This window comes from Mobula birostris, chromosome 17, assembly GCF_030028105.1.
Source record: "Mobula birostris isolate sMobBir1 chromosome 17, sMobBir1.hap1, whole genome shotgun sequence".
Taxonomy (NCBI): domain Eukaryota; kingdom Metazoa; phylum Chordata; class Chondrichthyes; order Myliobatiformes; family Myliobatidae; genus Mobula; species Mobula birostris.
The window spans coordinates 14,437,583-14,465,399 of NC_092386.1; the positions used below are offsets into that span (position 1 = coordinate 14,437,583).

Here is a 27,817-nt window from a genome sequence, read left to right on the forward strand (position 1 = left end):
TTTCAGCCTCGCTATTATGACCGTCATGTTCTGAATAGGACGGCAGGGTGGAGACACTTCCCTACCAATGGAGGTGTAAGGGGCTCCTTCTCTCCACTACCCTGCAGGTCACCCTTGGGCAAGGCATAGCACTTGCTTAGTCCCCCTGATCAGGGTCACGTGAAGCCACTGGAGCGGGTGGCGGATGGTTGCCCTGGTCGTGTGACCACTGACTCCAGGCAGACAATCTCTGAAGAGTATTGATAATGGCTGGGGACACCCGTCTTGTACAGACACTGCCCAGAAAAAGGCAATGGCAAACCACTTCTGTAGAAAAAATTGCCAAGAACAATCATGGTGATGGAAAGACCATGATCGCCTCCATCATACGACGTGGCACATAATGATGGTGATGATGTTCCAAATGCTCCATTGAACTTTGGAACTCATTACTGAGAAGTGAAAAGTAAATTTATTATCAAAGTACATGTATGTCACCATATACAACCTTTCCTTCCACACTCCTTTGCAAACTAGATGTCTGGAGGACAGTTCTCAGAACATTTCGTTTTCAACTATGGTGGCTTGAATCAGGTTTTCGGAATTTTCCATTGAGCTTTAACCCTTTGTTGGTTCAATGTTCAAAATACTTAGTACAGAATACATACATATCACCACACACAACCCTGAGATTCTTTTTCTGCAGGCATACACCAAATCTATAGAACAGTAACTGTAAACAATGGACAACATTCTGTGCAAATGCAGGTATAAATAAACAGCAATAAATAACAATGGGCCAAAAGGCCTAATTCTCAAAGTTCAGAGTTCAAAGTAAATTTATTACCAGAGTACATGCATGTAACCACACACAACCCTGAGATTCTTTTTCTGTAGGAATACCTAGCAAATCTATAGAACAGTAACTATAAACAGGATCTGTAAACTAAGCAGGAACTGTAAACTGTTAAAAAAAACTGTGCAAATGCAGATAATTAATAAATAACGAGCATAAAAAAACAAGATTCCTTAAATGAGTGTGGTTATCCCTTTTTGTTCAAGAGCCTGATGGTTGAGGGGTTGTAACTGTTCATAAACCTGGTGGTGCAAGTCCTGAGGCTCTTGTACCTTCGACCTGATGGCAGCAGCGAGAAAACAGCATAGCCTGGGTAGTGAGGATCTCTGATGATGGATGCTGTTTTTCTATGGCAACGTTTCATGTAGATGTGCTCAGTGGTTGGGAGGATTTTACCCGTGATGTACTGTGCCGAATCCACTACCTTTTGTAGGATTTTCCACTCAAAGGCCTTGGTGCTCCCATACCGGCTGTAATGCAGCCACTCAGCACACTTTCCACCACACAGTTTACCAAGATTTTTGATTAAATGCCGAACCTCCGCTGACTCCTGAGGAAAAAGAGGATCTGTCATGTTTTCTTCTCAATAATATTTATACAATGGGTCCTGGACAATCTTCTCAGATATTTAAAGTTACTGACCCTCGTTACCTCTGATGATTACTGGTTCATGGACCGCTGGTTTCCCTCTCCTGAAGTCTACAATCAGTTCCTTGGTCTTATTAACATTGGGTGAGAGGTTGTTGTTATTACACCACTCAGCCAAGTTTTCTTGTATGCTGATTCATTACCACCTTTGATACAGCCCACAGCAGTGGTGTCATCAGCAAACTTGTATATGGTGTTGGAGTTGTACTTAGCCACACAGTCATATGTGTAAAGCGAATAGAGCAGAGGCTAAGTACACATCCCTGTGGTGCTCGTGTGCTGATGGAGATTGTGGAGGAAATGTGTTTGCCAATCTGAACTGACTGGGGTCTACAAGTGAGGAAATCCAGGAGGTAGTGAGGCCCAGGTTTACCGATTAGTTTTGAGGGGCTGATAGGGTTAACTGCTGTAGTCAATAAAGGGGCCGGCTGGTGGCGCAATGACATCAGCACCAGACCCGGGAGCGGAGGTTCCCGGGTTCAAAACCAGTCGGGTCCGCTCCCGAGTACGCTTTCCATCCGTGCCGGGTTGAGTGTCGAGATCGCAACTCGACCTCGTAAAATAAAGGGAAAAATACTGCAAAAATGTCTGTGTGAGGAGTGGTGTGCCACACAGTCTCTCCCTCGCTCCGCACCTTGTAAAGGCCATGAAAAAGACATCATCACGGACGCACACTCACGCGTGCACAGACACAGACTCACACGCACGCAGGCACACGCCAAAAAGATAAAGAGCATCCTGATGTGTGCATTTCTGCCGTTCCAGGGTTGAGTGAAGAGCCAATGAGACAGCATCTGCTGTCGATCTGTTGCTTCGGTCAGCGAATTGGAGTGAATCCAAGTTGCCATTCAGACAGGTGTTGATACGCTTCAACACCAGGCTCTCAAAGCACTTCATCACAGTGGATGTAAGCGCCACTGGGCAACAGTCATTGAGGCAGATTACCACACTCTTCCTTGGGCACCGTACGACTGGAGCCAGCTTGAAGCAGGTGGGTACCACACACTGCCAGAGCGAGAGGTTGAAGATATCCGTGAATGCACCAGCCAGTTGGTCGGCACAGGTCTTCAGTACTCGACCAGGAACTCTGCCATGGTCGGGTTATCATGCATTCCTCTCCGAGGGTTGTCACCTCGTCACGGTGGAAAGGTCTGAGCATTCTTGACATCCCCAGTGTGATGCCACCTGTTGCCTACCTCCTGATACGGTCAGCCATGGCAGTAAGTTCAAGGCAGACCAAGAGCAATCCAACCGAGACCTCGATGATGGAGCTGGCCAAAGAGGATGACACATCACAACGACAGTGAAGGTGCCCAGTCATCCTGCATTCCATGATGCAGGACCTTGACCCTGATCTATCATGGGCCTTGTGGTGGCTCCCCATGCATCAGCCTCCCCATGACAAACAAAGTCACACTCAGGCGTTCCCCATTTAGGAAGTGCACCCCAACATTTTGATCATGGGGATCCTGGATGGGCCTCTACAGCCACGAGGATCCAGCAGCAGACAGCCCCTTAGCAACTCCAGTGATCTGAATATTACTGCAATCGTGCATTAGTAAGATTATCGGGAAGATCTTTGACTTGGCATCCATGGGCCCGGAAGGAATTGGGTTTAATGAGTCAGTTTATTCTCCCGTCATAATTTATAATACAAAACATCAACTCACAACCTTTCCCAGGCTGCGGGTTTTGCGGATTGTCAAGTACTGTATTCCAGTTCCCTTCAGTGTAAACACAAGCAATACTACCAAGGTTACACTCCCAAATTCCAGGGAAGAATCAAACTGGCCCCACGTGAAAACTTGCGTCCTTACAGTAGATCTAGGCTGGAAAGGTACCCAAAACCGGCAACAAAAGAAAGTAACAGATTGAAATGCTTTATGAACAAAGACACCAGGAAGTGGGGTGTGCATCGTATTCTACAATTTCTCTCCACGTGCCTGGGCATTCAGAATATTACATGCACATCAATCCCTTATTCGTTAAATGTGCTGAAACGAGCAGAGGTGCATGCCTAACGCGTCCGAGCGGTGACTGACCTGGAGCCCGGGGGCGAGGGAAGTCGCTGCCACATTGTCTCCCCTCTCCTGCTGCCCCTTCCTCGCTACAGGGCGGAAGAATTTGCTGATCACAACCTGGCTCCCCGCAGCTTTCCTCCCGCGGCCTTTCGCCTGGGACATCGCTGCTGCCAGCGGCTCGCACCCGCGGCCGAGTGACGGGCGGAGCGGAGCGGAGCGGGGCGGGGCGACGGCGGAGTGACGGCGGAGCGGGGCTGCGCTGCGCCGGTCCGGTCCGGTCCGCGAGCGGAGCGGGGCTGTCCTGGACAGCGTACTGCGCTGCTCCCTTAAAGCGGCACGCACACTTGGGCCTGAGCCCCCGGCGCGGCCATAACCAACAGCGAAGCGTCCCGCAGGCAGCCCGTGTTCTTCACCTTTTGCTGACGGCTCAGCTGAAATACGAAGCCGTTTCGCAGGAATGACGGAGAACAGCGACATCACCGGCACAACCCTCCCCGCCATCCTCCCCATCCGGGACGTGTCACCATCACCTCCCGTCGCCAGCATCAGGGAGAAGCAACAAGAACCTGAACCCCCACAGTCAATGTCCCACCGTTTCTTCCCCTCCGCCACCAGATTTCTAAACGGCCCAGAAACCCATGATTTTCTGCGCTATTTACTTATATTGTCATTTGTAGCAATTTTCTGTATCGCGCCATCCTGAAAACATCAAATTTCAGGACCTTGTGTCAGTGATAATAAACCTGGTTTCTGACTGGTCCATGAACTCTACCTTGTTACTTCTCCTTTTATTCGGGTGTCTATTGTGGATTGTGGTAAGTTTATGTCTTTGCTGCCACAGAACAATAAATGAAAGAGAGAATAAACTTGCTTCTGGACTTTGGACTCAGAGGAGAGGCTGCAAGTTCTTGAAACCTGAAGCACGGACTGCTGGACAACCTGCTGACTCCTTCCAGCATTGGGCGTGTGTTGCTGAAGAAGCCTAAACAATAATCATAACAAATAATAATAAATTCTAATTCCTCTGATTCTGCATATTGATCCCTGCCGACCTGCTATTGGCTGCTTTGGCGTGACGTCATTTGGCGCCATTTTTCAGCGGCGCGGATATGGGAGAACGGTCGCTTCGCTCTGCGGCTCACCATTGGCTATTTTTGTATGATGTCACTTTGGCGCCATTCTCCTGCCCCGCCATGGGGCGGTCCGGTGGTTCACCATTGGCTAATTTGGTGTGATGTCATATTGGCGCCAGTTACCCGCGGTCCGGGGACCGGCGACATCGTTCAGCGGACGGAATGGGTCGGTTGATCAACTCCATCGTCGCCGTTTGTCCTAACATGGGCATCGGGAACAAGGGCAACCTCCCGTGGCACCCGGTCCGGCTGAGGCAAGTGATGCAGAAGCGAGACCCCTTCAGGTGTGGGGAGGCTACCCGGGTTGTTCAGTACGCCCTCCCCTCTTTGAGACCACCCACCGCAGACCCCAAGGATCTCCAGCCACTGTAGACAGGGAATCTCCACTGCCCCCGGGACCACCCTCCCAGGATAGACCTCAGGATATAGTCATGGGACCAACCAGACCCCAAGGATCTCCACCCACTGTAGACCTTAGGGAATCTCCATGGCCCTGGGACCACCCTCTCAAGATAGACCTCAGGATATATTCATGGGACCCCAAGGGATTTCCACAGACCCCAGGGTATCTCCCTGAGACCCACCTTAATTCAGGAGACTCCCATTCCTGTTCTTAAAAGAGTTTCCGCTCCCATGAGGGGCTCTTAAAAATAAAGACCCTCCTCACCCACCTTAGTAACACTGGGTTTTCCATATGGCCATGGTGTTTGATTTGCTGCATATGGTCAAATTGGTGCCTTGGGGTCTCGGTGAGGGATAAAGGATGGATGATCCCGGTGAGTTCTTGGGTCTCTGATGCGAGGCCTTGGTGATGGGAGAGGGAGGAGATGGACACCCTGTTGAAGTCTTGTGGTGGCAGGCCTCAGCCAGAGAAGGAAGAATGACCCCGATGTGCTATTGGGGTCTCCGGTGGGAAGTTTTGGTGAGGGAGGGAAAACCTCAGTGAATCTCTTGGCTGTAGCTGATCAAAGGTCCTTCAGCCACTGTGCAACAAGCTGATATCCTGTAACTTTTTGATTGTGCCAAAGGGCAAAGAGCAACGGCAGGTTGTTTTGTGCATGGATTTTAAACTTGGAGAGTCAGGTTACTCCTTTACACCTTGTCAGAGTGAGGGATTGATATTAGCTTATAAGAACATGATAGATAGTAGCAAGAGGCCATTTTGCCTGCACTGCCACTCAATGCCACTTTCCGGCACCAATCCACATCCATTCATTCCCTTTCTGTCTGTTGGCTTTGAGCATACTTACTCCCCACAGCAGCTGCCTTGGATAGTGTATTAACATCCCTGCATGATGCCCTGAAAACCTTTTTCTCCACATCCTCCTAATTGAACATTTTTAGGAGTCCATCTCTCCCCCGGGGCACCGGCTGCCAACCACTTCTCGCCAGAGGCCAGTCTTTCAAATTGTCCCCAGGTGTAGCCCGTCTTTGATCTTACCTCTCCCAGGGATGAGGTCCTCTGAGTTTCTGTACCACTGAGTTTTTTATGGGATGGGGCCACTAGCCCCATGTCCCGCCCTCCTCCTCTCGCAGCCAGTCCTGGGACCGTCCGTGGCAGAGTTCTGAGAGGGTGGAGGAGGCAGGTATTCTCATGACATCATTGTCATATCTCAACGGTGCGAGATTTACTTTTCCTTCCTAATTATCGCACGGACTTGACATGTAACTGTGTCTTGGGGAGACTTCCGGTAGAGCTCATGGAGTGAAGTCGTGTTCTTGACTCGCTCCATTACCTCTGAGTTTTTTCCTATGATCAGCTACATTTAAGCTAACCATTAAGGCACCGATTTTTACAGTACCTTGCAACAGATTGTGTTTTTTGATATTTGGATGCTTTTAAGATCTGCTATGTCTAAGAACGGGAAAGACGGCAAACCTCCAGTTAGACCGAAAGTTACCGACCCTTCTCCGATTGAACCAGCGGTAACTTTGAAAGCTATATCAGATCTGATTCATACGGAAATTTCAACTACTGTAACGGATCTGATTCGTGTGGAAATTTCAACTAAACTGCAGAAAATTGATGTAATTGATAAAATGGAAACATCTATCACGGAACATCAGATTGCTATATCTAATCTTCAAAAATCCATGCAACAAAATGAACTCAAGATGGGGAAAATTGAAGAAACAATTACTGTAATGAAGAAAAAACTTGACTTTCTGACTGTTAAAAACTCTGACTTAGAATCCAGAATGTGACGACAGAATATTCGAATTATTGGTATTCGTGAAGCTGCTGAATATGATGACCCTATAAAGTTTTTTTCTCAACTTTTAAAAGATTCATTTCCTACCTTATTTCCTGACCAACCACCACTATTGGATCGGGCTCACAGAGTCCCAGTATATTCGTCTAAGTCAGATAAACCTCGGCATGTTTTTTTACGATTTCATTATTTTCAAGACAAGGAGAAATTGCTTCGATTCGCTCGACCTAAAGGGTACGTTGATTACTCGGACCTTTGGTTTCACCTGGTGGAGGAGTTCAGTAAGCAGGTTCGGGATCAACGTGTCCGTTACAGATCTGTGATGTCGGAACTCTACAAGATGGATTTAAAACCAGTGTTGCTTTATCCTGCACGTTTGAAGATTCGATCGCCTGATGGGTCTTCCCGTTTTTTTGACTCTCCATCGGAAGCCCAGAGTTACCTGGATCAATTTTCGCTTTCAGCATCTTAATCGCAATTATTAAATCATCTCTGTTTGTTCGGAGGCAGTTAATCTGTTTGATTTAATTTTTTTTTGCTTTATATGAGGGCAGAAAAGTTTTTTTCGGTTTAATTAACATGGTTGCCAAACTTTTTTTCTAACTGCGTCATTCCTTTCTTTTTCCTTTGGGATTCTGGGTGGCTATTCTCTCAGCATCATTTTACGTATTTCCTTTGAGGCCTTAAACTTAGTAGTTTTCAAACGTACTTTTTGTAGTTTTCCTTGTTAGTCTATGCTAATTGTTTCACTTTCTTGTTTAACTATACGCTCTGTTGTTGGTTAACGGGTTTCTTTATATTTACCTGTTTTCTCTTTGTATTATATCGTGTTTGCTTTATCAGTGTACTTTTTTAAATTTCTCTACTGTTTTATAGCTGAGTGTCTATCGGAAGTCATGGGGGTAGTTCTAGTGCTTGCTTCTTTCTGGTTGGTCTATCTTAGATTTAGCTTTGGGGGTATGGGGGGGCGGTGGGTGGGGCTTCACTTTTTGTTTTTTTTTTCTTGGGCTACTTATATTACCGAAGTATTGGTCACATTCTCCTTCCCGTTATCTCTTGTTTGTTCTGTTCCCTTTCCGGGTGCATGGGTCGAACCTATTGTCAATCCTCCTCTTTTTTTGGGTTTACTTTAGGGATTATGGAGTCTACAATTAATTTTGTCTCCTGGAATACTAATGGTCTTAATCATCCAATAAAAAGGAAAAAAGTTTTTAAAGTATTCCGGAGACTTAAAGCACATTTTCTATTTTTACAAGAGACCCATGTGCGGAGGGGGGACAGACTACGTTTTTTTAAATTCTGGAAGGCTGAACACTTCCATTTGAATTCTAACGCTAAGATTCGAGGAGTTTCTATTTTTATAGATCCCTCAATCACTTTTGTACAACACGATATTATTTCTGATCCGAATGGCAGATTTCTACTGGTTAGTGGTTTACTCTTTAATAAAAAGGTAGTTTTGGTTAACGTCTATGCTCCTAACATGGGTTGTCCAGAATTTTACAAATCATTATTTAATTTGTTCCCGAATTTGAATGAGTTTTCACTAATTTGGGGCGGGGATCCTAATACTTGTTTATCTCCACCTTTGGACCGTTCGGCTCCTTTACGGACCGTACCCAATAAATCTGCGACCTTGATTAACTCATTCCTTTCAGATTCCGGGTCGATGGACATTTGGCATTTTTTGCATCCTCGAGAAAAAGATTTTTCTTTTTTTTTTTACACATGTTCATCATTCCTATTCAAGAATTGATTATTTTTTTATTGACTCTCGTCTTATTTCTTCAGTGGTTAAATGTGAATATGACTCTATAACCATTTCGGATCATGCTCCACTTAAGCTTTCTATTAAAATTCAGGCCAATACACAAAATAATAGACAATGGCGTTTTAATTCGCTGTTGCTTCAGGACTCGGATTTTGTTAACTTTATGAATGAACAGATTGATCTCTTTTTTACAATCAACTATACAGAAGATATTTCTATGAACATCCTTTGGGATACTTTTAAAGCTTATATTCGTGGTCAGATCATCTCGTACTCTGCTGCTTTGAGGAAGAGGTTGAACGACGAGGAGCTGGTTATTGTGGACAAGATTAAGGAAATTGATAAGATATATGCTACAGCTCCCTCTGAGAAGTTGTATAAACAAAGAACTGAACTTCAAATGGAACACAGTTTATTACTTTCGTCCTGGATTGCAAATCAATTAATGAAAACAAGAAGCGAATCTTATATACATAGTGACAAAGTTGGTAAACTGTTGGCTAATCAGTTGAAGACTAACTATTCTAAATCTCAAATTAATCAGATTTATAATCAAAAAGATCAACTGATTTTTGATCAAGCTGAGATTAATCAATCCTTTTTTGATTTTTATTCCTCCTTATATCAATCAGTTTCCACGAGACTCTAAACATATGTATGACTTTTTAGATAACCTAGATTTCCCTAAGATTTCACATGATATATCTTCTATGCTAGACACTTCCTTTACCACTGATGAGATTAAGAATGTTACTTTCTCTATGAGCCCGGGAAAGCTCCTGGTCCTGATGGGTTTACCATGGAATTTTATAAATGTTTTGCATCTTCATTAATCCCTTGGTTATTCAGGGTTCTGGAGGCCTCATTAAAACTTAGTAAACTTCCCGAATCCTTCTATAGAGCATCGATCTCTTTAATATCAAAGAAGGATAAAGATCCTGCTCAATGTGCATCTTATAGACCAATATCCTTATTAAATGTTGACTCTAAAATCTTTTCTAAATTATTAGCAAACAGATTAGAAAAAGCACTTCCTTATATTATTTTGGAAGACCAAACGAGTTTTATTAAAGATCGTTACTCTTTTTATAACATTCGTACACTGTTAAACATTGTTTATACACCCTCACAAAATGATCCTGAGTGCGTCATTTCCTTAGATGCTGAAAAAGCCTTCAACAGAGTCGAATGGCCTTATTTATTTAAGGTGCTTGAAATGTTTAATTTCAGCCCAAAATTCATATCCTGGATCAAATTGTTATATCATTCTCCTATGGCCTCTGTCCGTACTAACTCTTTAAGCTCACCTTTTTTCCCTCTTTTTCAAGGTACCAGACAAGGTTGTCCTTTTAGTCCTTTATTATTTGATATTGCATTAGAACCTCTTGCAATTGCTATTCGAGAATTTCCAAATATTATTGGGATAACTCGGGGTTTAAAGTCCCATAAAATATCACTCTATGCTGATGACTTACTTTTATATATTTCTAATCCTCAAAAATCTATCCCTGCTGCTTTAGATTTATTAGCACAATTTAGTCTTTTTTCAGGTTATAAGTTAGATCTCAGTGAGAGTGAACTTTTCCTGATTAATAAGCAAGTTCCCTTATATCAGAATCTTCCGTTTAAATTGGTTAATAATCATTTTTCATATCTTGGGATTAAAATTACCTGTAAACATAAAGATTTATTTAAGACTAATTTCCTACCCTTAATCGATCACATTACTCAACTTTCATTTAAATGGTCTCCATTTTATTTAACTTTGATTGATCGTATTAATGCTGTTAAGATGTTTATTTTGCCAAAATTTTTATATGTATTTCAGGCACTACCGATTTTTGTTCCAAAATCCTTTTTTGATAAAGTTGACTCTAAAATTTCTTCATTCATTTGGCAAAATAAAAACCCAAGATTGGGTAGAATACATCTACAGAAAGCTAAGAGAGATGGAGGTTTGGCATTACCTAACTTTAGATTCTATTATTGGGCAATTAATATTCGACACATGAAACTTTGGTTACTTGATCAAGATACACTATCCATTCCTAAATGGGTAGTATTGGAATTACGATCTACTCAAGGTTATGCACTTGGCTCTATTTTAGGTTCTTCTCTTCTTTTCGATTTGAAACGCCACGAACAGGTTTGTAATCCGATAGTTAAATATACCTTACATATTTGGTTTCAATTCTGAAAATTTTTCAATCTTAATCAATTTGGGCTTGCAATTCCTATTTTAGGCAACATATTCTTTCCTCCCTCTTCCACGGACCGTGCCTTTCAAATTTGGAAGACTAATGGCATTTCACGGTTTTTGGATTTATTTTTAGATGGTTCCCTTATGTCTTTTGAACAATTATCTAACAAATATAACTTACCAAGAATACACTTTTTTAAGATATCTCCAAGTTAGAAATTTCCTAAGTACTATACTCTCTTCCTTTCCGACGCTACCTCCTACATATATTTTAGATACTTTAATCAACCTTAATCCATGTCAGAAAGGTGTAACGGCTATTATTTATAACATTATTATGAAACTTAGGAAAGCTCTATTCGATAAGATTAGGTCAGATTGGGAAAAGGAATTGGGCCTTACTATCCCGGCTGATGACTGGGTGCATATTTTACAACTAGTCAATACTTCCTCTATCTGTTCTAAACACTCCCTAATTCAATTTAAAGTTGTCCATAGAGCACATATGTCTAAAGATAAATTAGCTCGTTTTTATTCTCATATTAACCCTCTTTGTGACAGATGTCATGGGGAGATTGCTTCCTTAACTCATATGTTTTGGTCCTGTCCTACTTTGGAAACTTTTTGGAAAGACATTTTTAATATTATCTCAAAGGTATTGAATATAGATATTTCTCCCCATCCTATTACTGCTATCTTTGGACTGCCTAAAATTTCCAGTAATCTTTCCCCTTCAGCCCGTAGATTGATTGCATTTCTTACTTTAATGGTGAAAAGATGTATTTTACAACATTGGAAGGAGATTAATGCTCCAACTACGTTCTTTTGGTTTTCCCAGACAATACTATGTTTAAATTTGGAGAAAATTAGAAGTAATCTTTATGATTCTTCGGTTAAATTTGAACAGACCTGGAGATCTTCTATTCAACATTTTCATTTAATGTAACTTTTTTTCTCTCTCTGTCCATATTTACATTCCCTTCTTGCTTTTTAACTTTTTAATGGAGGTCGGGTTTGAGGACGTGATTGTTTTAAGTTGTTTAACTCTACTTGATACCTAGTTAGCCCATTGCTTTGCTTTGCTTTTTAGTTTAGTTGCACAGTGGGGTTTTTTTGGGGGGGGTTGGGTTTTTTTTTCTTTTCCTTATTGACTTGTATGAAAATTAGTATACTATTATATTACCTTCTTATTTTATATTTAAATTGCACTGTTTGTACTAATTTCTTTTTGTGTATTAATATCTCTTGTAAAGTTATATTGCAACAGTGTATCAGTGCCTATATGGTTTACCTTTTGTGTACTAATTCAATAAAAAGATTTAAAAAGACATGTAACTGTGTCTTTACGAGAATCAGCATATTGTGTGTTACATAAACAGTTAAATTCAAACTTTCTTGGCTGCACTGTTTTTAAAATAATTGTTTTCAAATTTGCACGTCTTAATTTTTTTTTCTAGCAAAGAATTCAGACATTTCCAGAAGATGACATCCACCCCTTCAGTAGAAGGTATAGTAACATTTTGTGAAGAATTACATTGAACATCACAGACACAGATTCCAGCTACTGACCCCCTGAGTAATTCAGCTCACTGACTTTTACAGCAGTTGACATCCTCCTGCAGTGAGGATCACAACTCTCATTCGAGAAGGTTGATTGGATTTGCCTTGTGTGGGCTTGAACTTGGGGACCAAGTGGTGATTTAACAGGAGTTTTAAAACTGGGTGAGGATTCTGCAGGATGGGGAAAGAGAAACCAGCTCGAGTGCATGGGGATCTTCTTACAAATGGAGCCGAGCAATTCAGTGGTGAACTTGGGAAGCATGGGACCGCCAAGAAAATTGGAACTTCAATTGTTCTCCGCCTCCCCTTCTCTCTTTGTCGTTCCCCTTTCTGACTCCCCTCTTACCCCTTCTCCTGACTTCCCCATCTTTGCCTTCTGGTACCCCTCATCCTTCCCATTCTCCCATGGTCCACTCTCCTCTCCTATCAGATTCCTCCTTCTTCAGCCCTTCCACCAATCACCTCCCAGCTTCTTACTCCATCTTCCCTTCCCCCTCACGTGGTCTCACCTGTCACCTGCCAACTGGTACACTATCCCCTCTCCCAGTTTATTCTGAGTTCTGTCTCCTTCCTTTCCAGTCCTGATGAAGGGTCTCGGCCTGAAATGCCGACCGTTTGTTCCCATCCTTAGATACTGCCTGACTTGCTGAGGTCCTCCTGCGTTTTGTTGATCTGCACAATCTCTTGTCTTTAAGAGTGAGTTTGATGTTTCCTTAGGCTGGTATAGTAACGGATCTGAAGCCATGTTAGGCAGATTAGGAGTTGAGGTTCAGACCCACTCCTAAACAGTCTGGAGGAGTTGTACAGACTCCGGTGCTCCAGTGTAATCTGATGCCTTTACTTAGTGATGTATTTGAAAGAGCAAGTGTTGAGTATCTGCAGTATTATTTTTCCACCACTGTGTGTCACTGTTGCCCTGCGTACCTATAGGTTTTAACATTCCTCTCTCCAATTCAAACCTCGCTCCCTCTGAAGGCGCTGCTCTCCTTCCTCACTAATCCCAACCTCACCATCAGATTGTGTGGTGATCTGGTGGACTGACCTCTCCCTTGCTGAGGCCGGACAGCAACTCTCAGTCACCTCCTCTTACTTGCCCCTTGAACAGGACCCCGCTAGGGAACACCAGGCCATCGTCTCCCACACCATCACCGACCTCATTGACTCTGGGGATCTCCCATCCACTGCCACCAACCTTGCCCCACAACTCCTGTTTCTACCTCTTACCCGAGATCCACAAACTTGCCTGTCCAGGTAGACCTAATGTTTCTGCCTGCTCCTGCCCCTCTGAACTCATGTCCCTGTACTCTATTTTATCCCCCTTGGTTCAGTCCCTTCCTACTCACGTCCATGACAGTTCACACGCTCTGGATCTCTACAATGGCTTTACGTTCCCTGGCCCCGATCGACTCACTTTCACTATGGATGTCCAGTCCCTATACACTTCTATTCTCCCATCAGGAGGGCCTTAAAGGTCTGTGTTTCTTTCTGGACAACAGACCCAACCAGTTCCCTTCCACCACCACTTTCCTCTGTCTGGTGGAACTGGTCCTCACTCTCAATAATTTCTCCTGGGGTTCCTTCTAACCAAAGGTGTAGCCATGGGCACTCACATGGGTCCCAGCTATGCCTGCCTGTTTGTTGGCCACGTGGAACACACAGGCTTCGCTCCCCAGCTCTTCCTATGCTACATCATCGGTGCTGACTCATCGATTTCATCAACTCTGCCTCCAACTCCCACCCTGCTCTCAAATTTACCTGGTCCATTGCCAATACATCCCTCCGCTTTCTCGATCCCTCTGTCTCCTTCTCTGGAGACAGTCTATCTTGTGATCTCTTTTATAAACCCACTGACTCTGACCGCTACCTGGACTATACCTCTTCCCAGCCTGTCACTTGTAAAAGCGCCATCCCCTTCTCTCAATTCCTCTGTCTCCGCTGCTCTCAGGATGAGGCTTTTCATTCCAGACCAACAGGTGTCATCCTCCTTCAAAGAAAGGGCTTCCCTCCCTCCACCATCAACGCTGCCCTCGCCCACATCTCTTCCATTTCACAGGCTCATCCGCTCTCACCCCATCCTCCTGCCTACCGCACCAAGGATAGGGTTCTTCTTGTCCTCACCAGCCTCCATGTCCAGTGCATAATTCTGCCACCTCCAACAGGATCCCACCATCAAGCACATCATTCCCTAACCCCCAATTTTTGCTTTCCACAGAGGTCGCTCCCTACGCAACGCCCTTGTCCACTTGCCCTTCCCAGTACTTATCCTTGCAAGCAGAACAAGTGCCACACCTGCCCCCACACCACCTCCCTCACTACCCTCTAGGGCCCCAAATAGACCTTCCAGGTGAGGTGAGACTTCACCTGTGAGTCTGTTGGGGTCACCTATTGTATCCAGTGCTTCCAATGTACCCTCCTGTGTATTGGTGAGACCCGAACGTGGACTGGGAGACCACTTTGTCAAGCACCTTCGCTCTGTACACCACAAAAGCGGGATTTCCCGGTGGCCACCCATTCCAACATGGCGTCCATGGCCTCCCCAGTGCCACAATGAGCCCTCACTTGGGAGGGAGGAGCGACGCCTTGTATTCCGTCTGGGTAGCCTCCAACCTGATGGTCTTCTGCCCTCTCCTGCCTGATTCCCCCTTATCCACCCTGTTGTCTCTTCCACCAAGCAACTTTCCAGCTCTTTACTTCACCCCTCCCCCCTCCCAGTTTCACCTTCCATCTGCCACCTTGTACTACGTTCTCCCCTGCCCTGACCTTCCTGTGCTGACTTCCTCCCCCTTCCTTTCCAGTCCTGCTGAAGGGTCTCGGCTTGAAACTTTGACTGTTTATTTCCATCCGTCGATGCAGCTTGACCTGAGTACTCTGACTGTATTGCCCGAGCTCCCCGGGTCGTTGAGGCCTGCCAGCCTCCAAACCCTACGACAAGGTGGTGGTCCTCTTGGAGGAAGAAAGTAAATAAATCTCCGGGTTTGTGCATGGTGACACATTTGTACGTGGATAATAAATTTACTTAGAACTTTTGAATGATCCTGGGAATGAAAGGGTTAATGTATGAGGTGTGTTTGACGACTCTGGCCTGTACTAGCTGGAGCTCAGAAGAATGGCGGGGGGGGGGTGGAATAATCCCTGCAAATCACCATATCTGTGCTGATTACAATGCCAGTCCCATCTATTCCCTGCCTGTTTGTCTGACTAAAATACCTCTCAAATACTGGTTTTGCATCTGCTTCTACCACCGCCCCGGCAGCTAGTTCCAGACACCTACCACTCCTAATGTTTAAAAAAAAAATCTTGCCTCATAAATCTCCTTAAAACTTTCCCCCTGTCACCTCAAAACTGTGCCCTCTTGTGTTTAGACCATGAGACATTGAAGCAGAGTTATCTGGAACCTATCAACCTCCTCTTTAAATATACCCAAAGACTTTGCCTCCACGGCCACTTGTGGCAATGAATTCCAGATTCATTACCCTCTGCTAAAAAAACTCCTCATCTCTGCTCTATTGACATCAACGGACCTGGGGCTGAGAGGGTAAACAGCTTCAAGTTCCTCTGCATCCACATCACTGAGGATCTCACGTGGTCTGTACACACCAGCTGTGCGGTGAAAAAGGCACAACAGCGCCTCCTTCACCTCAGACGGTTGAGGAAGTTTGGTATGGGCCCCCAAATCCTAAGAACTTTCTACAGGGGCACAATTGAGAGCATCCTGACTGGCTGCATCACTGCCTGGTATGGGAACTGTACTTCCCTCAATCGCAGGACTCTGCAGAGAGTGGTGTAGACAGCCCAGCGCATCCGTCGTTGTGAAGTTCCCATGATTCAGGACATTTACAAGGACAGGTGTGTAAAAAGGGCCTGTAGGATCATTGGGGACCCAAGCCATCCCAACTACAATCTATTCCAGCTCCTACCATCCGGGAAGCGGTACCGCAGCATAAGAGCCAGGACCAACAGGCTCTGGAACAGCTTCTTCCACCAGGCCACAGACTGATGAACTCACGCTGATTTGAGTGTACTCTATATTACATTGACTGTTCTATTTTTTATAAATTACTATGATTGCACATGGCACATTTAGGTGGAGACATAACATAAAGATTTTTTACTCCATGTATGTGAAGGATGTAAGAAATAAAGTCAATTCAATTCTAAAGGGACAACCTTCTATTCCGAGGCTGCACCCTCCAGTCCTAGATTTCCTACACAATAGGAAACGTCCTCTGTTTTCACTCTCTTGACCTTTTACTAGTCAATAGATTTCAATCAGATTTCTCCCTCCCCATTCTTCTAAACTCAATCGAGTACAGAACCAGAGCCATCAAACACTCCTCGTATGTTAACCCTTTTGTTCCCAGGATCATTCTCCTGAACCTTCTCTGGACCCTACTCAATTTGACATTTCAGCCTTGGAAAAAGCTCTGACAATCTACCCCATTAATCCTTCTCATAATTTTACATTCTTCCACAAAGTCACTCCTTGGCTTCTAACTTGAGCTATGGCATCGGGGAGCTTTCTGATCGGGCAGTGCAATTGACTGCCACGTTAGCTCAGAGGGTGGCTGTTTGGCTAGGGTACACTATGGTTTTAGGCTTTGCAATGTCCGATTTGTCCAATAGAAGTGACACCTGCTATATTTCTGTTGGTGACAGGAAAGTGCAACGTTGTTATTATGGGACGAAAAACCTGGTTCTCGATTCCAGAGAAAAATAGACCACTTAAAAACAGGATCAATATTGTGCTCAGCAGAGAACTTAAGTGAGTATTTGAGAAGAAGCAGTATTGATATCATAAATTGTCATAAGATCTATACATTATTGAACTCTTTATTCCCGATTTCAAGGTAAGAAACCATTTAAATGTTTACTTCGCTACCATTTATTTTAATACCACAGTATATTTTTATGTAATTTTTTGATTTTTATAATTGAATTTTTTTTTGTTTCATGTCACACTCTGAGCAACACACCACAACAGCATCATTACATGCCGTGTCATATGAGGCGGGCGACCATGGTCTTCCATCAGTCTGTAATCTAAGAAGTTCTAATAAGCTTTTGCCTGCCTGTCTGTCCCTTAATCTAACTCATGAATGTCATGTACTGCCAACTGCGGCATTTTCTCCTAACGATTCTAAAGGCAGGAGGAGAGAGAGCAGTGCGCTGCGCGTGCGCCCCCCCCGGTGAAAAATGATATCGTAGCCGTTAAATAGGGGCCATGGACAATTCTGATTTGATGGAGACAGACGTGAAAGCAGAGGAACATCTGGAGAAATTTCTGAAACACCAGTTTGCTGCTGTTGTTTATTGCGTGGTCGGGAATCTTCCGGAGGGAAGGCCTCAAAATCCCCGGCTTTGCCTACTGTTGGTGACCGAGATTGAGGTCGAATCGTTCGGACAGAGATGGCGCTCAGTACTCAGTGTTGGAGAGCTGATCGGAGGCTCGAAGTTTTCGGATAACTCAGAGTCGGACTGTGGTCAGCATGGCAGGGAGAGTTTTTCTTCCTTCTCCCGTCTGCGTGAGATGTGGGACATTTGAGAGACCTTGAACTTTTTACTGTGCTCATGGACTTCTTCATCAAGTTATGGTATTGTTGCACTGTTGTAACTATATGTTATAATTATGTGGTTTTGTTAGTTTTTTCAGTCTTGGTCTGTCCTGTGTTTTGTGATATCACACTGGAGGAAATATTGTATCATTTCTTAATGCAAGCATTACTAAATGACAATAAAAGAGGACTGCGTGTCTTCATAATCTAATCTAATTTTTCCTGTCCCTGGAAGATGTTCGAACTTCTCTTTCCTCATTACTTGTCCAAGAAATTCCAGCTGCCATTTCCTAATTGATCATATGAGCTCCTTCCTTATTCCTGTTTTTCACAACACTTCCTCATTTGTTACTCTATCCCTCCACGATATTTTCATCATTCTTCTAAAAAACACATTTCTTCAGCTTTGATTCTTTGCTCATTTTGCTTTCATATTGTCCGATATTCGCTTCCGTATGTTAGTGTGGAACCACAACACTCTGAATTTCGTACCCATGGAAGTTATGTTGTTATTTAGTATCCCTCTCAAACGTGCATTTAACAATTTCTCTGGATACAAAACACATCACAGAATATTCCTGAGACATATAAATTTACATATGTGGCAAGGTAAATAAAGTAAATCCTCTAGCCCTCCCTCCGACCTTTTTATTCTGGTGCCTTCTCCCTTCCTTCCCACTCCTGATGAAGGGTCTCGTCCTGAAACATCGACTGTTCGTCCATTTCCATAGATGCTGAGTTCCTCCAGCATTCTATGTCTGTTGCTTTGGATTTCCATCATCTGTAGATTTTCTTCTGTTTAAAGTAGATCTGATGTCTTTTTTCAGATAGTGTTTTAAATGCAGATTTTGTTTCATCTTAATTTGCTTTTGTCAAAGTTGGCTGATTCAAGTAGAGTACTTTCCTATTTTTAGAAGCTAATGTAGATTATTTGGTGGAATGATTTCGAGAGTGGTACTGTATTTTGCTCACAATACAGTGTGTGCAACGTGATATTCACTCTTGTACGTATCATATTTTCAATGTCTGTTGCTGTTTGATTTCTGTTGTTCTCTATTGACCCTTAACTGGGTAGGTTTATGTGCTGTTTGTTTAAGTGTAAGCCAACCAGTGACGAGAAGAACACGGACAACTACACCCTTGCGTGTGAAACTGCCCTTGTTGAATACCTTCACCAGACATCCCACCCTGCAAAAACTCATTTCAGGGAGGTAGCACCATCAATTTGCGGGAGACTCCCGGAACTTCCGGGAGAGGTGGGATGTCTGCAATAGAGTAGCTCCTTAGCAGCTGGCCAGCTAGTTTAAATAACGTTAGCTATGCTAATGAACAAATGACACCTGTTAAACTCACCTCAACATGTCTTTTACAGCCTTAACCCACCATGGGCAATAGAAAAGTCACTGTTGCAAACAGTGCAGCGAGCAACACGGTCATTATTTTTGACCCCTATTAGGCAGGGGTACAGTTCCGTGTGGTCTGGGGTAACGTACGTTTTATATTTTCTCTTTTTGGAACACTCTGCCACTCTGATTTTTTTGGAACTCTCTCGCTGTTGCTCTTGCTCTCACTCTCTCACGTTTGCTTTCTCGCTGTCTCGCGCTTGCTTTCTCGTTCGCTCTCTCTCACACTCGCTCTCAAAAAAATCAATTTCCAGGACATTGTATATAATTTGTGGGCATCAGGGAGCTACTATTAATTTGCGGGAGACTCCCAGAACTTCCAGGAGAGGTGGGATGTCTGCTTCACAGACCTAATCCAGAGATATTTTTAAAATTTTTACTTAGCGAACCTAAAACCATTTCTTCCAATCGCCCTTCTTCCCTGCACTAATGATGTGGAGAGTAATGTTGAGCAAGCACAGGTGTATGGTTAACAGCAGTTAGTCCACTGTCTGTGCTGCCAGTTGTCGAAAAGCATTGAATCATTATAGGAGATTAAAGTTAGCTACGTGACTGTAATTTCTCACCTTTCTTTTCAGTGCATTTTTAAGTATTGTTTAGTGTGTTCGTGAATCAGAATTAGCAAAAGATCACAAAAATGCTTAAGGCAACATTAAATTAAGAATTAAAAATTAGAGAAATATACATGTTTGCTTTAATATTAATTTTAATTAAGTGAATATGCATAAAAAAATAAGATTTAGAAAACCGTGGGCACAATCAGGAAATTCTTCGCTGTGTCACGTCTGGCAGTTTTATGGTGCCCTTTTACATAATTTTTCTCTGTGGGATACAGCAAATTTCTGTCATACGTCTTACGTAGTTGTTTCATATGGCAGGTGTTTTTCTCTTAACACTTCAAATTGGTTTTTGTCAAGCCACTCCTCCAGCTCGTGTCCGCGTCGATGGGCCGCAGCAGAGCCGTCTCAGACCTTGATGAAAGGTCGTGCTTGGACCGGGTGGAGGATGCCCTGCGTTGGGGTACTGCTGGGGCAAGCGTCTGTTGAAAAGTTGGCTTGATTTATGATGAAGTGTGGCCCGGGAGGGGCAGACGCGAGCCTGTCTGTTCGGGAGCCGGGGTCAGATCAGTCTTCGTCTGGCATCTCGCCCACAGCCGTTCTAGCATGGGTGGCCTTGAGTTGGCATCGCATGACGGAGTCCTTGAAACATGCAAGCCTCCGATGTGTTGATCCAGGTTGTGGAGGTGTCATATGTCTATGAAGCGCACGGACAGACTTCTTTTTTTTTGCGGCTTCTGTCAGTCAGGGTCAGCCATGGGTATTGCATTCCAGCTGTCTAGGTACACAAGTCTGGGCAGTACAATGTGGAGAGCAAGCTGTTGCCCGTGTAGCAGGCTCCCCCTCTCCACACATCTGATGAACCCAAAGAAACGACAGACACCGATGCTTCTTGTCACCAGCAGCACGGCGGGAGTTGCCGGTCAGCGTTGAACTCAACGATGGACTGCCATAGGGACCCTAGCTCCAGATTTTCCCCTTGGGGTTTACTCCCAAAGCCTTCCCCATGAGTGGGTATAGTCACAAGGCAGGGGAGGTTTGAGATCAGAGTTTTCCTTCTCCTAGATGAACTGCCAGCCACGGCTGACGAGCCCCACCTACCCAAAGCAAACTGCTTTAAGGTGCCAGTAACTCACCTTTGCCCCTTCTCCTGTCAGTATAAATGGTTCCACCGGGCTTAGTAGCTAAGCCACAGGTGAAGGCCAGGAGCTGGACTTGGTTGTTAGAGGCTATTTGAGGCGCACGCCATTGGGAGCATTTAATAGGTGGTGGGAGCTTGTCCCCATTACCACCCCTGACCCTGACTTTAACAGCATTGAGGAACCTACAGCCCCTTCAGCCAACCATAAAATACCTACCTATTTAAATCCCATTTGCCTGCGATTGGTCTATAGCCTTGGCGATTTCAGTGGGCGTCTAAATACTTAAATGTTGTGAGAGTTCCTTGTTCCACCACCCAGTCAAACAATGTCTTTCAAATTCTAACCAGTCTTTGGGGGAAACTTCTTCATATCCTCTCAGAGCTCTAGTCTTAAACCTGTGCCCTCCAGTATTAGGTAGCTCTACTATGGGGAAAGGATTCCTCCTTTCTGCTCTGGCTATGCACCTCACAACTTAGTAGGCATCTATCAGATCTCCTTTGGCATCCTCTGCTCCAAGGAAAGTGAACTCGCCCTGTCCAATCTCTCCTGTTAGTTGAAACACTCCACCTATTCTGTCTGGGTAGCCTCCAACCAGACAAGATGAAGATCAATCTCTCTCCCTCTGCCTCTCCAGTTCTCATTTCCCTGTTATCCCTTCTCTTCTCCTCACCTGCCTATCACCTCCCTCTGGTGCCCCACTTCCCTTTCTCCCATAGTTCACTCTCCTCTCCTATCAGATTCCTTCTTTATTCTTCATCTTTTCCACCTATCACTTCCCACCTTTCTTCACCCACCCACCTTCCCCCTCACCAGCCAGCTTGTAGCTCCGCGCTCTCCAAGTCACCACCAACTGCTGTGTCATTTGCAAGTTTTAGTAATTATTCCTCCTACACTCATAGCTAGATTGTTAGTAAGAGCTGAGGTCCGAGCAACAATCCTTGTGGTACACCACTGGTCACGAGATGCCAGTCACAAATACAATGCCCTCTCCTCTTCTCCAGTACCTCGTTCTAACAGGTCATGCCCTGCCTGAACTCTGTTGCAAGACGATACAGCAATGACGCCCTCTGCTGGTCGGAGCTGACCATGGATGTTGTGCTCTAGCTGTCCACATGATACGCAAGCCAGGGCAGTACCGTGTGGAGAGCAAGCTGTTGCCCCTGTAGCAGACTCCTCTCCATGCAGCTGATGAATCCAACGGAACAGCAGAGACCAATAAAGTTGGGCACCAGCAACATCACAGGAGTTGCCAGCCAGTGTTATCTCAACGTAGGACTGCCTTGGGAACTCCAGCTCTGGATTTGTCCTCGGGGTTTACTCCGAAAGCCTTCCCCATGAGTGGGTATAGCCACAAGGCAGTGGCGGTTTGAGATCAGAGTTTTCCTTCTAGTTGACCTGTCAACCACAACTGATGAGCCCCTTCTGCCCGAAATGATTGTTTTTAAGGCGCCATTAACCCGCCTTTGCCCCTTCGCCTGTCAGTAGGAGTGGTTCTGCTGGGTTTAGTAGCTAAGTCGCACGTGAAAGCAGAGAGGTGGTCTTGGTTGTCGGAGGCTATTTGAGACGCACGCCATTGGGAGCATTTATTAAGGTAGTGAGAGCTTGTCCGCGTTACTACCCCTGGCTATAACAGCATTGAGGAACCAAATCAGAATTGGCTTCTATTTGTTATTCCAATGAATACCAACACATGGCACTTGACAGTTATCGAATATCAGCCATAAGAAGGCCGATGACTGAGACTGTGTCAGTGAAAAGGATTTGGTGGGGGGAGAAGGGGTTGGAGATTAGAGAAGTGAACGTGTGAATGCCAGAACAAAGTATTTGACAGCTGAAAGTGTGGCTGCCAGTGCAGGGCAGTCATTCGAGGAGTCGCACAAGTAGCCAGGATATGGCGAGTGTGCCCATCTCAAGGGTGGGTTGGTAATTCTTCAAATGTCATGAAGGTTAGTGGTGTTGTGGACTGTGTGAAAGGTTGTCAAGGGTTACAACGGCACACTGACAGGATGCTGACCTGGGCTGGGAAGTGGGGGAGTTCAACCCAGAAAAATGTGAAGTGATTCACTTTGGAAGATCGAATTTGAAGGCAGAGTACAGAGTTAATGGTAGAGTATTTAGCAGTGTGGACTTGGGGTTTATGTCTGTAGATCCCCCAAAGTTGCTGTGCAAGGTGATAGGCATGTGGTGTGCTGGCCTTCATTAGTCAGAGGTGAGAGTTCAAGAGACGCGAAGTAATGTTACAGGTCTATAAAACTCAGCGTCTGACTGGCAACTGGAGGTCAATCTTGGCAAGCAGTTAAAGTTTCCTGACTTCATCGCATCATCGTCACTGAGGCCTGGCACGGTCACTCGGTCAGAAACCTGGAAGCAGGCGGTCACGGTAGAACTGACAGTTCCTTGGGAAGACTAGATTGAGGAAGTATTTGAACGTAGGAAAGCCAAATACCAGGAGCTGGTGGAGCAGTGCTGGAGACGGGTGGGGGGCACGATGTGAGGTGCAGAGGTTTTGCTGGCTACTTGCTGAGCAGAACCTACTCTCTCCTTGGCATTACAGGGGCTGAAAGAGAAAAGAGCCGTGCGGACCGTCACAGAAGCTGCTGAGCGAGCCTCCAGATGGCTGTGGATCAAAAGAGGTGACCCGTGGACCGATGCTGCCGGGCCACAAGCCGGGGCCTGATCCACTCTGGCTGGGTTGCCTGGGCGAGGGTGTCTGACTTTGAAAGACCAGAAACACCAGATGACCCCAGTTTAAATTACTATTGTGTCCCAATATGTCTCAGCACCTGGTTAAACCTCAGTTGGAATATTATGTTCAGTTCTGGTTAGTGGATGTTAAAAGTGGGGACGAGCATAGTGAGACCATAAAAGAGACTGGGGTAAGTTTTATTCAGAGTTCAGTGTAAGGTTTGTAATCAGAGTACATACATGCCACCACGTGTGACCCTGAGATTCATTTTCCTGCGAGCAGACTCGGCAAATCTATAGAATAGTGACTGTAAGCAGGATCAGTGAAAGGGCAAGACCGTAGAAGACCACAAACGGCAAGGACAAACCCACAAAGCCGTTAGCTGGAATGAGATAGCGGAAGACGTTGAGAGGCAGCTGGAAATCGGTTAACATGATGTGCCGCAAGTTCTGATTTAAAAGAGCGTTTTCAAAAATAAGTGTGGTATTCTTTTGGAACAGCTTGGACTTGGATCAAAGTGGCTTGCTTTGTCAGCTTAATGGAAATAAAATGATGTGTAATCTTTAGGTTGTTTTGAGTACAATGTGAAGTTTCATCCCACATGCTGGCTGTTGATGATGTAACTAACGTTGGCATGGTTATTCAACAGTACTCTTTTGGAAAAACATTTGCTCACACGTTATGCCCAAATGAAAGCTGTGGATTAATAAGTCTGGGTTTCCACCTGATGAGTTCAGTGTGGTTAAGATATTTTGACAAGCCTTTGAGTTCAGAAGTATTTAAAAAAAAAAGGAATAAAAACAAAACACTTGAACAGCGGTTAAGTTGATGCAGTGATGCCCAGTCGTGGTGATGTGTAGTGGTCCTGTGACGTCCGGTAGCGGTGATGTGTAGTGGTCCTGTAATTTCCGGTAGTGGTGATGTGTAGTGGTCCTGTAATTTCCGGTAGTGGTGAAGTGTAGTGGTCCTGTGACGTCCGGTAGTGGTGAAGTGTAGTGGTCCTGTGACGTCCGGTAGTGGTTCTGTTGCTGTTCCATCAGCAAATGGATGGAAGATCAGAAGGTTGTATGTTTCGATGTAAATGTGACAAGTAAAGCTAATCTTTGAACTTCAGCAATTGCACACCGGAGTGAAGCTGTTGTTTGGAAGCAGAGGCAGAAATGACTTGTACTGTGGCATTTTTTTTAAAACACAAAGACATAGGAGCAGAATTAGGCCACTTGGCTCATCGAGTCCGCTCCACCATTCCATCAAGGCTGCTTTATGATTCCTCTCAACCCCATTCTCCTGCCTTCTCCCTGTACCCTTTGACTCCCTTACTTATCAAGAACCTGTCAACCTCTGCTTTAAATATACTCAATGACTTGACCTCCACAGCCACCTATGGCAATGATTCAGCACCCTCTACCTAAATAAATTCCTTCTCATCTCAGCTCTCAAGGGAAATGCTATTGTCAGGCTGAACGTTATAATATTGGAAATGTCCTCTGCACATCCATTCTACCTAGGCCTTTCGATATTCGCTGTTTCAATGAGATCTTCCCTCATTTTTCTTACTTCAATGAGTACAGGCACTAAGTCATCGAATGCTCCTTGTATGTTAGCATTTTCATTCTCATGAACCTCCTCTGGACCCTCTCCAATGCCAGCACACCTTAGATTGTTTGTTCACTATGAGTTGTATGACATGGGCGATCATTCTCTTTCCATGACTGTTCGTGGCAAATGTTTCTACTGAAGTGGTTTGCCATTGCCGCCTCCTGGGCAGTATCCTTACAAGGTGGTTGACCCCAGTCATTATCAATACTCTTCGGAGATTGTCTGTCCGGCGTCAGTGGTCGTATAACCAGGACTTGTGATATGCACCAGCTGCTCATACGTCCATCCACCACCTGCTTCCATGCCTTCACGTGACCCTGGTCGGGCGGCTAAGTGGGTTCTACACCTTGCCCAAGGGTGACCTGCAGGCTAGCGGAGGGAAGGAGCGCCTCGTGCCTACTTTGGTGGAGTTGTATCTTCACCCTCTCACTCATTTTCTTAGAAAGGGTAAGACAAGGGAACACACGCCTGCTCTCATAGAGGGATCAGAAGTGGAGAGAGTGTGCAATTTCAAATTCCTGGGTATCAATATCTCTGAGGGCCTAACCTGGTCCCAAAATATTGATGCAACTATAAAGAAGGCAAGACAGTGGCTATATTTCAGTTGGAGTTTGAGGAGATTTGTTATTTCACTGAAACCCTTAAACTTCCACTGTAGAGAGCCTTCTAACTGGCTGTTTCACTGTCTGGTACGGGCGGTGGGGCTACTGCGCAGGATCGAAGTAAGCTGCAGAGAGTTGTAAAATTAGCTCCATCATGGGCACCAGCCTCCGTAGTATCCAGGACATCTTCAAGGAGCGGTCCCTCAGAAAAGTGGTGTTCATTATTAAGGGCAACCACCACCCAAGACATGGTGTCTTCTCACTGTTACCATCAGGAAGGAGGTGCAGGAGTCTGAAAGCACACACTCAGTGATTCAAGAACGGCTTCTTCCCCTCTGCCATCCGATTCCTAAATGGACATTGAACCTGTAAGCACTACTTCTACTTTTTTTAACTTCTGTTTTGGCGGTACTTATTTCATATATACTTGTTGTAATTTACATGTGTGGGCACATGGCCAAGTGGTTAAGGCATTGGACTAGCGACCTGAAGGTCGTGAGCTCCAGCCCCAGCCGAGGCAGCGTGTTGTGTCCTTGAGCAAAGCACTTAATCATACATTGCTCTGCAACAACACTGGTGCCAAGCTGTATGGGTCCTAATGCCCTTCCCTTGGACAACATCAGTGTCGTGGAGAGGGGAGACTTGCAGCATGGGCAACTGCTGGTCTTCCATACAACCTTGCCCAGGCCTGCGCCCTGGAGAGTGAAGACTTTCCAGGCGCAAATCCATGGTCTCGCAAGACTAATGGATGCCTTTATTTATTTTATTTATTTGTTGTAATTCAGTTTTTTCCCATGTTATGTATTGCAAATTTCACAACCTGTGCCAGTGATATTAAACCTGATTCTGATTCGAAACTGGCCATGATACCTCAAGTGCAGTCTGACCAAAGCCTTATAAAGCATCAAAGGATGTAATGTTGCCTCTGTAGAACAAAGCACTATCCCTGATAGGGAGTGTTCCTGACTACATTGGACAATTGTCTCTTGGTCTCTGTTGATCAGATAAATGTGCATCAGAAACCTCTATCGAGCAAACATTGCTGCCCTTTTAAGTGGAGCTTAAAGCAGCTATAAAGCTCTATAATTGGAATAAAAGTAGATACTTTGAGTGTCAGTCAATAATAGAAAGTAGCTTTACTCCTGCAAGCTCTCTCCAAATGTCATGTATTGAAAGTTTCTGAGGTGATCATAGGGAGCCACATTTGAAGTCTACATCCTGTGGTGAGGCGTGGGAGACGTTTCCCCTCCATAAAGCATCCGTTGGAAATGAAAGTGAGTTGAATTTCTGATGTGAGAAATGCAACTTTACAAGCAGCAGACTACTAATTCTGGTTAATTTAAAAATAATTACAAAACAAAGGGGTAGGTAATAGCTTTCTCCTCAGACATTTTTAAATCAAGAAATCAAGGGGTGGGAAACATCAAATGAGGTGGCAGAATTTGTAGTACTCTGAATATAAATCCTCCCCTGGTTTTATCAAGTGGTACTTGTAGGTGAGTTTGAACCTTGAAACAAGGACTGTCTTTTCAGCATCAGCTAGGAGGTGATCTCGATTGCCCCTTTCAAGCCTATTTTTCTGTCAGTGCCACTATTAAACATGGGTCTCAACTGCCTATTCAGAAACATGTCTTCCCTTTGTTAGGGATGATCACACCATCAACTTGACCATGAGGAGGAATTTCTTTACCAGAGGGTCATGAATCTGTGGAATTCATTGCCACAGACAGCTGTGGAGGCCAAGTCATTGGGTATATTTAAAGCTGAGGTTGATAGTTTCTTGATTAGTAAGGGCTTCAAAGATTATGAGAAGAATGGAGTTAAGAAGGGCAAGGAATCAGCTGCAGTGGAATGGCAGAGCATGCTCAATGGGCCGAATGGCCTAATTCTCTTCC

The 27,817-nt window shown here is 44.6% G+C and overlaps 2 protein-coding genes across 5 annotated transcripts in view; one reads left to right on the top strand and one right to left on the bottom strand.

Moving 5' to 3' along the window:
* msh3 (mutS homolog 3 (E. coli)) overlaps positions 1-3,981 on the bottom strand; it is a 265,620-nt gene extending 261,639 nt beyond the window's left edge. The window contains exon 1 of the mRNA XM_072281028.1: positions 3,526-3,981. Coding sequence (XP_072137129.1) covers positions 3,526-3,981 — 456 coding nt within the window. The remainder of the gene's footprint in view (positions 1-3,525) is intronic.
* A 765-nt stretch (positions 3,982-4,746) lies between these two features.
* The window catches only part of dhfr (dihydrofolate reductase), a 36,335-nt gene continuing 13,264 nt past the window's right edge, over positions 4,747-27,817 (top strand). For 3 of the 4 annotated variants that reach the window (XM_072281043.1, XM_072281045.1, XM_072281046.1), the window contains exons 1-3: positions 4,747-4,921; positions 12,279-12,328; positions 17,038-17,143. In XM_072281043.1, coding sequence (XP_072137144.1) covers positions 4,800-4,921; positions 12,279-12,328; positions 17,038-17,143 — 278 coding nt within the window. In that variant the 5' untranslated portion in view covers positions 4,747-4,799. The remainder of the gene's footprint in view (positions 4,922-12,278; positions 12,329-17,037; positions 17,144-27,817) is intronic. The other variant, XM_072281044.1, reaches the window with a different exon arrangement.